Raw genomic sequence first — 12,135 nt, forward strand, 5'->3', positions numbered from 1 at the left:
TTCACTCATCACTAGGAAAAGCTCACATCTTCATAAAAGCCTTTTCTTAAAAATTATCAGTATTTTCTTCTGCTCTAAGTTACACTATGGGGACAGTCAAGAAGGAGCAATGTCAGACTAATTGTGCTAATAATAGGGCCCAGGCGGCTGGCTTTGATCTTGGGAACCATCTGCAATGCGGGCCACTTTGATGTTTCACACAATGGAAGCATAAATATTTTCTATGTACTCCATGATTGGACTTTCAGAAATCTAATTAAGATGAAGGTCAATTAAGAGAAAATGAAATCTTAACTCTAAAAGTCAGAGAAGAGGTGGAAGATGATGGCATGGCTGTGTGTACATAAAAGAACCTAACTAACCTAATTATAAACTTACATAAACACCCAGAGAAATTGCCTTTCATGTGAAAAAAAGGTCCTAAAGCATTTTATAACATTGAGATCATTAATGTGTCTTTGAAACACACCCAGCCCTGAAAAAGAATAGTAATACTGGCATATCAAAACTCTATTACTAAAAAAAAAAATCGCAGACAGCGCCAGGACAAAAGCACTTCAGAGCTCATCAAATGTACCCCTCGCTTCTTGGAAATGATTGCCATAAGTGTCTATGGCAGAGTCCTATGTACTGGATTCTTCTAGATATTGGGGTGAAGGAGATTTCACTGTCTGTCTAGGAAAGCTGCAAGGCTAAAGCAGGGTAATGGGAAATGGTGCAGTCCGGTGTAGACCAGGTCACCTCAGGCAAGTTTCCTCAGCTCTCTGTGCCTCAGTTTACAAATTTTTAAAGTGTAACTAATGATGTTTATCTCATGAGTTTAATGTGAGAATTAAATGTAATTCCGTTAGTCCAGTACTGCCCATGTTGGGTACTAAGGATTGAAAAACGCCTTCTCTTCCTCTTCCTCCTGAGAACATGGGCTTTAGAATCAAATGGGCCAGAGTCTGAATCCCTTTTCTTACACTTTCTTCTACATTGGAAAAGCAATTTTACTTCCTTGGGCTTCAGAGTCTCAAACCCTAAAATGGAGTCAATTCTATCTACCATGACAAGGAATTTATATAGAATTTATATAGAATCGCTGGTACATAGGTAACTGCATGGAAGGCTTAAGATAATGAGAAGTAATTTACAATGGTCTAGAGTACATTTTCAAATATGGGTTAACGTGTTTGTGCATGTGTCTCTGTGTGCCTATGTACATGCATGTATGTGTGTTATATGTGCATATGTATATATGGGTGTGTAGGGGATGTATTTGTATGGGTGTGTGCACTAAATGCATAGGAAGGGAGAACTGTCAGGATGTCCCTTTGTCCCTGTCACTAGCCACAATTGTTTGATGTGGGAACTTGAATTTGAATGATGTGAAAAGTCACTCCTAACTGAACAGGGTAAACTAATTCTCTTTATTCCTTTGCTGGGTGACATACATCATATGGATCCACCCCCCGCCCCCTGTCTTTTGAACTACATCTAAGGATCTTTTCATCTGCGAAGTTCAAAGTATGCCCATTACCTATGCATCTTAGTGAAATCTTCGTTTCTAATGCCCATACTTTGGGACAAATAGCCAAACTAATTTATCAAGTATCCCTGGTAGCCATTGGAGACACATGATAACCTGACCACAGTGACTTGAATTTGTTCTCAAGGCCAATTAGTTAAATAGCAGATGAAGGGTTATTGCCTTCTGATAAACAATGCAATAAGAGAAATTCCAGTTGAAGCAGATATGAGTTGTTTCTTTTTCCAAAGTGGTGTGACCTTAATCTCCACAAAGACCAAAATAGTGATTGCCAGAAATGCTAGGGCTGTCTGATCATGTTTTCTTAATTCTGTAGTCTGAGTAAAAGACAGACTGTATTGTTAAATGCATTATGGGTTATATTTAGAGTTGGTAGAGTTGATTTATCTAGTTCAAAGGCCGAGTCCTGCCCTTGGATGTGTCCAATGTATAAATGTGCATCCCTGACCAGAAGGGCATCTGCTTGAAATGCGATGTTCTTTTGTTAATGGGATCTTTAGGGCTTGCTCGTGGTAGAGGTGGGCCCTGGGCACACAGCACCTGCTGGCTTTTGCTATACTCACAGTTCACAGTGACCTTCACTTGTCTAACATCCGCCGAGGAGACTTCATTGGCAGCTTTGCACTCATATTTCCCTGACTGTTCCCTGGTGATGCCAAGGATCTCCAGATATTCTTCTTCTCCTTCAAACTCTCTCCCTGAAAAACAGAAATTTGCATGATTGTTTTTTAGGTTTAAAATATGCAGTAGAACACCTATGTTTTCTTTTCAGAAGCAGTAAATACACATGGTTTTTTAATAATTTGACAATGCATTTGTCTGAGGTCAGGTCCCACAGAAGCAGACCCCAAGACAAAAAGTCATGTGAACGTGATTATGGAAGGAGCATTCTCAGGAAAAACCAGTAGGTGAGTAGGAAAGTGGGACCTGGAAGAGGAAGAAGCCAAGAGAGGGTACAGGTCTCATCCCACACAGGGTAACTTGGTTTAATCCATCAGGGAGCTCTGGGGAAAGCAGATGTCCCCCTCAAAGTTGTCCTGACTGAGGGTCAAGAAGCTAGAGTGTTTATGCATCTACACGCATTAGTCACTGGTTGAGGGCTCAGAACACAGTGGGAATTGGGCACAGAGTTGTAAGGGCTCAGAGGGACTACTGTCGAAGCACTGTTACCATCAGTTACACCATGTGGCAAAACACGCTTCCGACCAAAGTTGTTATTAGGAAAAGTGGTTTCCTTTTGAGAAACTCATTCTTCTCCCTCAGATTCTGTGGAATTCTGTTTACAAAGGTCATGTTTAAAACCCTGTCATGTAGTTATGGTTTCCTTGCTCAGTGTCAAACTGCTTCATCATTGAGGCTTTCAGACTAGGAACCAGATAGATGAGGATGTGCTGCTGATGCTGTGCTTTGTGACAGACTGTGTCACATGGGGGGTGGGTGGTAGGGAGCTCAATATCATTGGCTTAATCAGTTAGGATTAGGGCTCTGGAGGTCCTTTTTGGAAAGTTCTGCAAAGTTGGATGTGTCCATTTAGTAATGAAGTTTCAAGACAGGCAGGCTTGTTTAATTCCCCTCCTGTGGAGTATAATTGATTAAATGACTTTTTTCCTGGAGAGGGCGGGGGTCGCCAGAGAAGGAATAGGAAGTGGGAGAGGAGGAAAAGGAACCGAGGGAAAAGAAGATGAAGAGGAAAGGGCATTGAGCAGGGCAAGAGCTTGGTCAAAAAGGCCTATGGACTTTAACTCCAGCTAAATTGAACCCTCTTTAACTCCAGCTAAATTGAACCCTCTAAATTGAACAAATTACAAAACCCCATTGCTGTTGGGTTAGGATAAAGCAGTTGGGAGGGTGCAAAAGGACACGGTCCTGCCCCGTGAAGAAATCTTGCTCTTGGTCATCCCACACTAAATGGTACCAATTAATAGCTTTGCTCAAATGCCACAAGCTGTTTTCCTTTTCTGGAAATTCCCCAATGGCCAAATCAACATAACAGACAGCTAGCACAGAGACAAATTCACTGTCTAAATATGTCAGCCAAGCCTGTTAACTAGGCTCCCAGTAGAACACAGGGCCTCTTTGATAGCATCCTGTAACACAACTGTCAGGACTATTCTAAGCTTCAAGTCTTCTGTCAATTGTCACTATCACTAGTGTTGAGGAGACTACACAATCCCAACAACAAAAGGCAGTAGTTATATAGAATTATCTGGTTCTGGAGTCCTGCACATTATCTAGCACATGTTTCTACTAAAAATGTTTTAGAATTAGTCTATTAAGTAAATAGCTGCATATTATCTATAAAAGATTAATTTTTTCCCTTGTCTGTGTTTTCACCTTTTTTCTTCTCCACATTCAGGGAAACAGTCAGACCTGACTTAACATGCCGCAGAAGTAGAATGTTGTAGGAAAGAAAACAGAAATCTTAGGAAGGGTAATAGTCTGCTGTACTGGATGAGCTGGGAAGAATTTGGGCTTGGAGGAAAAAAACAATCTTTCCTACATACTTGCAACTGTGGACTGAGAGTCATGTCAACTAATTGATGCTAAAATCTTGTAGCTAAATGCAAATACCCTGAAGACAAATGGCAGTGTTGACAACTCCAGGCCAAAATAGGTGTAAACTCATTAAAAAATCTGGAGTGCACGGGCGCCTGGGTAGCTCAGATGGTTAAGCGTCTGCCTTCGGCTCAGGTCATGATCCCGGGGTCCTGGGATTGAGCCCTGCATCAAATTGGGCTCCCTGGTCAGCGGGGAACCTGCTTCTCCCTCTGCCCGCCCCCCCCCCCATGTGCCTGCTCTCTCTTTCTCTCTCTCTCACAAAAATAAATAAATTCTTTAAAAAAATCTGGAGAGCAGCGGTGGAATTGACAGTAAGACAGCATTACTGATTTTGAGAATAATGGTATATTGTAATAAAAGAAGAGTTTGGGGCACCTCCGTGGCTCAGTTAAGTGTCTGACTCTTGGTTTCTGCTCAGGTCATCATCTCAGGGTCGTGAGATGGAGCCCAACATCAGGTTCCATGCTGAGCACCCCTGTGCCCCTTCCCCAACCCCTCCCCCGGTTTGTGCACTCTCTATCTCTAAAATAAATAAATAAAATCTTTAAGTCGGGCTCCCCTGCTCTGCGGGGAGCCTGCTTCTCCCTCTCCCTCCACCTGCCACTCCCCCTGCTTGTGCTCTCTCTCATTGTCAAATAAATAAATAAAAAATAAAAAAAATAAAAAAAGAAAGAAAGAAGGGTTCCAAATGATTTCTGAATGGTGTAGGATTTCTTCCCTGCCAGGCCCCCACCTCCATCAACCTCATTCCTGGGTGGGTACTGAGCTGTCCGTTAAGAACAAATGCAGTCTTCTTAGAGATGGCCAGCAACACTGTATTCTTTTCGATTCACTGGGGGAGAAATGGTATGCTGAGTCCTCTGCTGCTGAAAAGCTGGACAGGGCATCTCTGGCTGTGTCCTGAGGATGGATTTGCTGGGTGGAGTTGTTGGTTCAAAAAAAGGTGTGTCGAGGGCGCCTAGGTGGCTCAGTCGGTTAAGTGTCTGCCTTCAGCTCAGGTCATGATCCCAGGGTCCTGGAATCGAGTCCCGCATCGGCAGAGAGTCTGCTTCTCCCTCTACCCCTCCTCCCCCACTCGTGCTCTCTCTCTCTCAGGCGCTCTCTCTCTCTCAAATAAATAAATAAAATCTTAAAAAAAAAGGTGTGGTGATACCAACAGAGCCCCCAGGTGGAAACAGTCACCATGACATACCTTTTATCTGATCAAGTGCAGTTTTTTGTTCAAAGCATGGAGTACACGTTGTTCACCTTGAGTCAGAATTCTAAAATGCGCTCAGATTCTCTTGCTCCTCTCCCTTTGCCCCGGTATATCTGTCCCCCTCAGGGCACTTTTCCCCTCCATTCTTTCAGTTCACTCTGACTAGCTGCTCTCAACCCAAGGGTCCTGTCCCCATTTCCCTCTACTCTCTCAACCTCAAGAAGGCTCTCAGGCCAGAGTGTGACAACCTGTTGTGACGTTCTCTGGTTGGAATAAAGCCCCCTGGCTACAACGTGGGCCTTTCTCTTGTTCCTATCTATTATTTTCTGCCCTGGCATAAATGTTTGCTTGAAATGCAAATTTCAATATTTTGGTATTTTAAACATCTCAACCTATTTCCACAAGCCTGCTCACGTCGCTGAGTGTTATATTTATTCTGGGATCTGGTGTTTAGTTTAAATCTCCCTTTGCTTAATGTGCTTTTGTGTCTCCTGGCAATTTTCAGCTACCAGGCTAAATAACTTCTCGTCCTCCTCAGTGGATGCACCTTTCAAACTCCTGCACATAATTAGCATATCCCCTCGTAGTCACTGTTTACTCAAATTGTACATATTAGTTCTTTTAATATTTCTTCATAAGTCAGAAAGAAGGGCCTAGAGCTAACAGCAAGAGGAAAGTGTTCTCTTCTGTGTTCCCTAACGTAGAGGCAAATCAGCCAGGAATCACGCCAATTAAAGTATGCCAGGTGCCACCGTCTTAGAAGCTTCAGAATATTGTGCTTTGGTGATACTTGTGGAGTTCACATCCGAAATGTTGATTGATTCAGATTTCCAAAGTCAACCAGGCATTTGGAAGCAAGCAGCCACTTGAAATTAAATACGTTCCCGTGGCACTGGTCTCTCTCCTTCTCCTTTCTCTCTTTCCTCTCTCTTGCCCCCACCCCCCTCCTTCCCCTTCCCACATACCCATGTGCATACAGACAAATAGCGATTTATTTATATTTAACCATTCACTTGAACTTTTAGGAAACAGCATACAAATTCACTAAAACCCAAATATTTGCTTACTAAACAGAACAGGCCTATTCTTGAAAATTCCCCAGAGATGACAACAAGTGCCCTATTTGAGATTAAAAAAAAAAAAAAAAAAAGGCTACTATCCTAATAATCATTATGATATCTTTCTTTTTCTTTATTTGAGGTACAGGAAATAGCATTTAGAAAACTTGTTAAAATTTGAGCGTTTTATGACTTTAAAAATGTAGAATTCCAAGGATTCATACATGTTAGGACAGAGAAATCATTTTTTCCCCCGATTCTGAGAAGAGTCTTAGTATAATATCTCTGCAGATCATTCCCTCACAGAAGGGAAGGTGGGTTTGAAATGGGATTGACATTCTCTTTACTCTCCTAAATTTGAATATTTACTAGTGGATGTAAACAGATTAGCTTTAACACAAACACACATACAGATTAATGAAAAGCAAAGGAATGGAGCTTGCCTTGCAAGGTACGTGTGCTCGTATGCGTGTGAGTTTGTGTGGGCCTGTGGTTGGAAAGGAGAGTGAACAGTGTGCGCAAAAGCAAGCTATGAACTTCTACCTCTAAAAATAAAAGAAAAAAGGATTGCAAATCAATGATGCCATTTGAAGTTTTCTGTGCTAACTTCAAATACTGTAACAAGTTTCTGTTCTTACAGTACGTTTCATGTTTTCTTTTTTTTTCCTAAGGACGTACTCACCTGTTCCTCTCTTTGCTTCCTTCCCTACTTTTTTTTTTTTTTATTATTGGTACATCACGTTCTACACAAACATGCAAAAAAAAAAAAAAAAGGAAGAGGGAAAAAACACAAGAAATCTAAAAAGAAATATGCCTGTGATGGGGTTCTGTTTATATTTCCAGCCATGCCTCTCTCTAGATCTTTGAAGTTTTGTTTCTCAGCTTCACATCCCAGCTGAGAGATCCTTTAGCATTTGACAGTGTTTCTGTCCAAAAGTTGAAACCACTTCTCATCCCCACCTCTCACCACCCATCGTGACAGAGTTGGGGGGGGGAGGTAAATGATCCATGACTGAAGGAAGACAGGGGTGGGGGCAGACACAATTGTCATTAGTAGCAATCATAAGAGAATAAGGAGACACAGGGAGGAACACTGCATTGAAGACATACAATGGTGATACAATAGGGATGATTTTAAGGAAGAGTTCGAGGGATGGAAATGAAAGAAGAGAGAGTTCTCTAGAGAATGAGGCATTTGACTATTGAGATATTTGAGCTACATGGAAGGGAAGGGCTTGGTTACTCTGCTGTAGAAACGTTCCCCATTTGAATAGGAAGACACAACAGGGTGTGGATTATGCAAATTGCTCCCATGCCTTCTGCAGCCCCAAAGGGTGTAGTTAGTACCCAGAAACCAGAGGCAAGCACAATGCCAGGAAAGATTCACAACTGGCTTTGGCTCTATGAATGAGCATGAGCCAAATGAAGAAGAACGCCCTGGCATTATTTTTCTTGGCATCCAGAGAGATCCAATTCATTACGGTTTGCATTTTTTGCTTTCACATACAAAAAATCAGCTAGTTGACAGTTTGAGCTCAGCATCCAACCGGAAGCTGCCATCTACACATCCTTTTTATTCCTGGGGCATGACATTCTGTTACTGTACTCATACTTAACCATTACCTCCTATCTGGTGTCAGTTTTTAGAAACTGTTCTGCCCTTCTAAATGGTAGGCTTGAAATCAGGATTCCCTATGTTCCTTTTTTTTTTTTTTTTAAAGATTTTATTTATTTATTTGACAGAGAGAGACACAACGAGAGAGGGAACACAAGCAGGGGGAGTGGGAGAGGGAGAAGCAGGCTTCCTGCTGAGCAGGGAGCCCGATGTGGGGCTCGATCCCAAGACCCTGGGATCATGACCTGAGCTGAAGGCAGACGCTTAACTGACTGAGCCACCCAGGCGCCCCTATGTTCCGTTTTTTACAAGGGGAATTGTATCGATAATAGCGAATCTTCCATTGTAGGGACCATATCTTGTTTTGCTCATCATTGGACCCCTCCCCTCCACACCAGGCTGGATGCTGGGGTGCTCCAGAAATATTGCAGAGTGACTGCTGATGGAGCTACCACATAATAAACACGTACTAGGCACTGTGCTAGGTGACTCAGATATTATCTCATTTAATGCACAATACTGCGTTCGAGTGCTTACAGATGAGGAAACATGGGAATCCAGGTTTAGAGAAGACCTTAAAGGAACTTGCCCAGGTTTATAAGGTTATTAAGGAGAGCTGAGGTTTGAACCAGTCTGTGGGCTTCTGGAGCCCAGGTTCCCAACGAAGCATGTCTGCTTTTATCACTACAGTGCCCTGAGATGCTATCGTTAGCTGGTCTCTTAGCTCTCAGAATCTGCTCTATTTCTGTCTACTGAGTATAAAATGGGAGTTTGAGAATGGGAAATGGGGAATTTCCAAAACAATGTGGCTCAGTTATAGATAAAGAAATAAGAGACAGCCTTCAGTTTTTATAAGGTTTGTCCACTTAACTTTCTTATTGAAAGAACCAAATGAAGCAATATATGAGGGAAAAAAAGCTGATAGTTTAGAAGTTTAGCACCACCTACTTATTTATAGAAGCCCCACCGAAGACACTGGTGCACACAGATGCCAACAGGAGCAGTGTAGAATGGACTTCTTATATTAGGAAAGAGTTACTGGGAGGAGTGAGTTTTGAGGAAGCTGAAAAACACAAGTGCAGAAAATCAGAGCTGGCAAATTGTGAAAGGGTGTGGCAATCTGGCTAGCCTGCTTGAAACAGAGTTTTCCATATAGGAGAAATGAGCAGCATGATGGGAGGCGTGGTGTGAAGACTCTGAATTTACTGTGTTTAGTACCTCTGCATCTCAATGAAAGTACAAATGGAGCCTTCCAGCACCCACAAGGTACTGAGTAAAATAGCATTTTTTTATAATGTTTTTTCCTTCCTTCCTTCCTTCCTTCCTTCCTTCCTTCCTTCCTTCCTTCCTTCCTTCCTTCCTTCCTTCCTTTCTTCCTTCCCTTCCTTCCTTCCTTTCTTCCTTCCCTTCCTTCCTTCCTTCCTTCCTTCCTTCCTTCCTTCCTTCCTTCCTTCTCCTCTCTCTTCTTCCCTCTCTCTTTTTCCCTCCCTCCCTTCTTTCCTTCCTTCTCTACCTCCCACTCTGTCTTTCATTTCTGGAGAAAACACAGTGTATAAGCACGGAATTCCTTGTTTAAAATCCTTTTGGGCACCTGGGCGGCTCAGTCGGTTAAGCATCTGACTTTTGATTTCGGCTCAGTTCACTGTCTCAGGGTCATGAGATCAAGCTCCACATTGGGCTCTGCTCTGAGCGCGGAGTCTGCTTGAGATTCTTTTTCTCCCTCTCCTGCTACCCCTTCCCCTGCTCCAGCTCTCTAAATAAATAAATAAATAAATAATCTTAAAAAAAAAAAAGTCCTTTTTATATCAATACCACTTATACTCAGTACCAGCTTCTTGGTGCTAAATCCTACATTCTCTTGTGCTAAGCTGTCCTGTGAACTGCTGTTGAAAGTGGAGATGGTTCTTCAAGGATGTCAAATAGTCATCATCAATCCTGACTAATTGGCAGTGGCTGCCAGGAGGATAATGTTGAGAAGGAATCTGAGGCACAGTCTGGGCTCAGTGGAAAAGAGTGGCAATGTCTGTGAGGGCAGAAGAAGGGAATGTGTGCCACATACTTGGACTTTCACTTGCCCTGGGTCCTCCTGTAGTCCATTTGAGTTTTCTTCAGTATGAACTGTATTCTAATGCAGCACGTATGTTGAAAGCTAAGGACTTCCTGGGTTTGAATGCAATTGGCACCATTTGGGAAATTAGGAAGGAGTGCTTAATCTGGAGTGAAGATAATGAGTTCCATTCTTCACATGGTTGGTATCAGGTTTTCTTGGAACATCCTGGAGAGTACATTCCTCAAGCACCCAGAAATACATAGTTATTAAGAGACTGGGGCTACGTGTGGATTAAATGTGTAATAATAGACATTGGTGGGAATTCAAACCACTGTAGTAGAGACTGCAGAACATTTGTATGACATAGCATGATGTCCTAAAGCGGGGACTCACTGTCTTACTTCATTTTTATTTTCCTAAAGGTGTGGGGAAGAAGAGGCAAGGAGGTAAAACCAGAAACAAAAACAAAAACAAAAACAAAAACAAAAAAACAAACCAAAAACCTTGGAAAAGTCCTTTGGAATAAAATAAAAATAAAAATTCCAGCAGGTGTCTGTTTTCTGGATGATTTCATAAGAAGGGGGTGACGTAGAGATTAGAACTGGTGGTCATAGGCAGCAACAACCATGATCTCTCACCATCGCCACCAGAGCTGTTGGACGTGACCTGTCATCAGCGTCTGCCATGGCTGAGGATGAAATATCCAGAGAGGTGAGGAACAGCGGTTGCTGTTTTCAAGAGTCACATAAATCAATCGGCATTTTGTAAGTGAATGTGTTAAACTCAGCAGGGCAATTGCACTGTGGAAGGATCGCTAGGCGTGGTTTTGTGACTGCCACAGAAGCCTCTGAAAGGTAATTAAAACAAAGCAGGCAATAACCCCATCTGGCCCTCTGCCCTTTCATTCTAGGCCCCCATGTTGCAGTGACCTCATTTGGGCTCACCCCCAAATCCTCGCCTCACTTCTCCGGCTAGCCTCGCTGCTGAGTGAGCTGTTCGATCCCATTGAGAGAACTGTTCTTGCTTAAAGTCAATAAATAAGTAATGAAGAGAAAAGAGGAGTAAAGAGTGGCGGTAGGTCAGAAAAGGAAATGGTTTAAGCATGAACTAAATTGATGTTCTTAGAATGTTCCCATTTAACATAAGGCGGGCAGCTCCGGGCTCCACACGAATAATCCTGAGGAGTCTGGCAATTTGCTTCTTGCTTTGGGCCCAAAACGTAGGAACTAGGAATTACCCCTATCAACACTCGGCTTGGGTTGCAGCCCTGTGTGTACCAGCACCCCTCCATCCTGGCCCCGGGTTTTTTTGGCCTTTCTGGGAAGCAGATGGATCGCAGCGGGAGTGTTGGGAGCGCTGGCGTCGAGGCGGAGGGGGGCCAGGAGCAAGCCGCACCTGCTCTGGAAAGCGGTGGCTGTCGCCGGCCGGGCCCACGCGCTCCTGGAAGGCTACGAGGCTAGTGGGCCAAAGCTTAATAGGAAAACAGCAACGATTTGTCTCCACTGCTATTTATGTTTCAAGCGCGTGACAGGCTGGCAGTGCAAGCGAGGGTCGCTAAATTTACTGCCTTTCAGATTACTGCCACAGTCTCTGACTTGACAAGTCACTTCATTTAAAAAGCACCGCATGAGGATGTTTCCTCTACTTCTTTTTAAATAAAAACAAAGGCAGAGAAAAAGGCCACCACAGAGGTTTAGAGGGATGAAATGAAGAAAGCCCACCAGACTGGCCCAGCCCGATGGGAAGGCGCTACTTTCACAAATTCCCCTTAATTAAAGTGGCGAGGGAAGGAAAGGGATGACCCGGAATTTCTTGGTTTGACTGATTTGTGGACTGGATGACATTTTAAGTTGGGGAGAAATAGAGAAATAGGTAATAAAATTTAGTTTTTATACCTGTTGAATTTGAATCCCGAAAGGGTATTCAAGTGGAGATCCCTTCAAAACAACTGGATATAAATGAAGAATAAAACTAACTTATTTTTTTACTCTTCATTTCCTTATTCATTTATTTTCTGAGATCTTTATAAACCAAGGAAGATAACTATAGACAAAAATAAGGAACTAACCATTTAGGGGAAAAAGGGGATAGAGATGGGTGCCTCCACATGCTGAATAAGATTAA

At 42.8% G+C, this 12,135-nt stretch overlaps 1 protein-coding gene across 2 annotated transcripts in view; it reads right to left on the reverse strand.

Annotated features, from left to right (window-relative positions):
• Positions 1-12,135, reverse strand: part of LSAMP (limbic system associated membrane protein) — a 637,357-nt gene that overhangs the window by 47,058 nt on the left and 578,164 nt on the right. For both annotated transcript variants that reach the window (XM_032406601.1, XM_032406602.1), the window contains exon 4: positions 2,095-2,229. In XM_032406601.1, coding sequence (XP_032262492.1) covers positions 2,095-2,229 — 135 coding nt within the window. The remainder of the gene's footprint in view (positions 1-2,094; positions 2,230-12,135) is intronic.

Source organism: Phoca vitulina, unplaced genomic scaffold (genome assembly GCF_004348235.1).
Source record: "Phoca vitulina isolate PV1807 unplaced genomic scaffold, GSC_HSeal_1.0 scaffold8, whole genome shotgun sequence".
Taxonomy (NCBI): domain Eukaryota; kingdom Metazoa; phylum Chordata; class Mammalia; order Carnivora; family Phocidae; genus Phoca; species Phoca vitulina.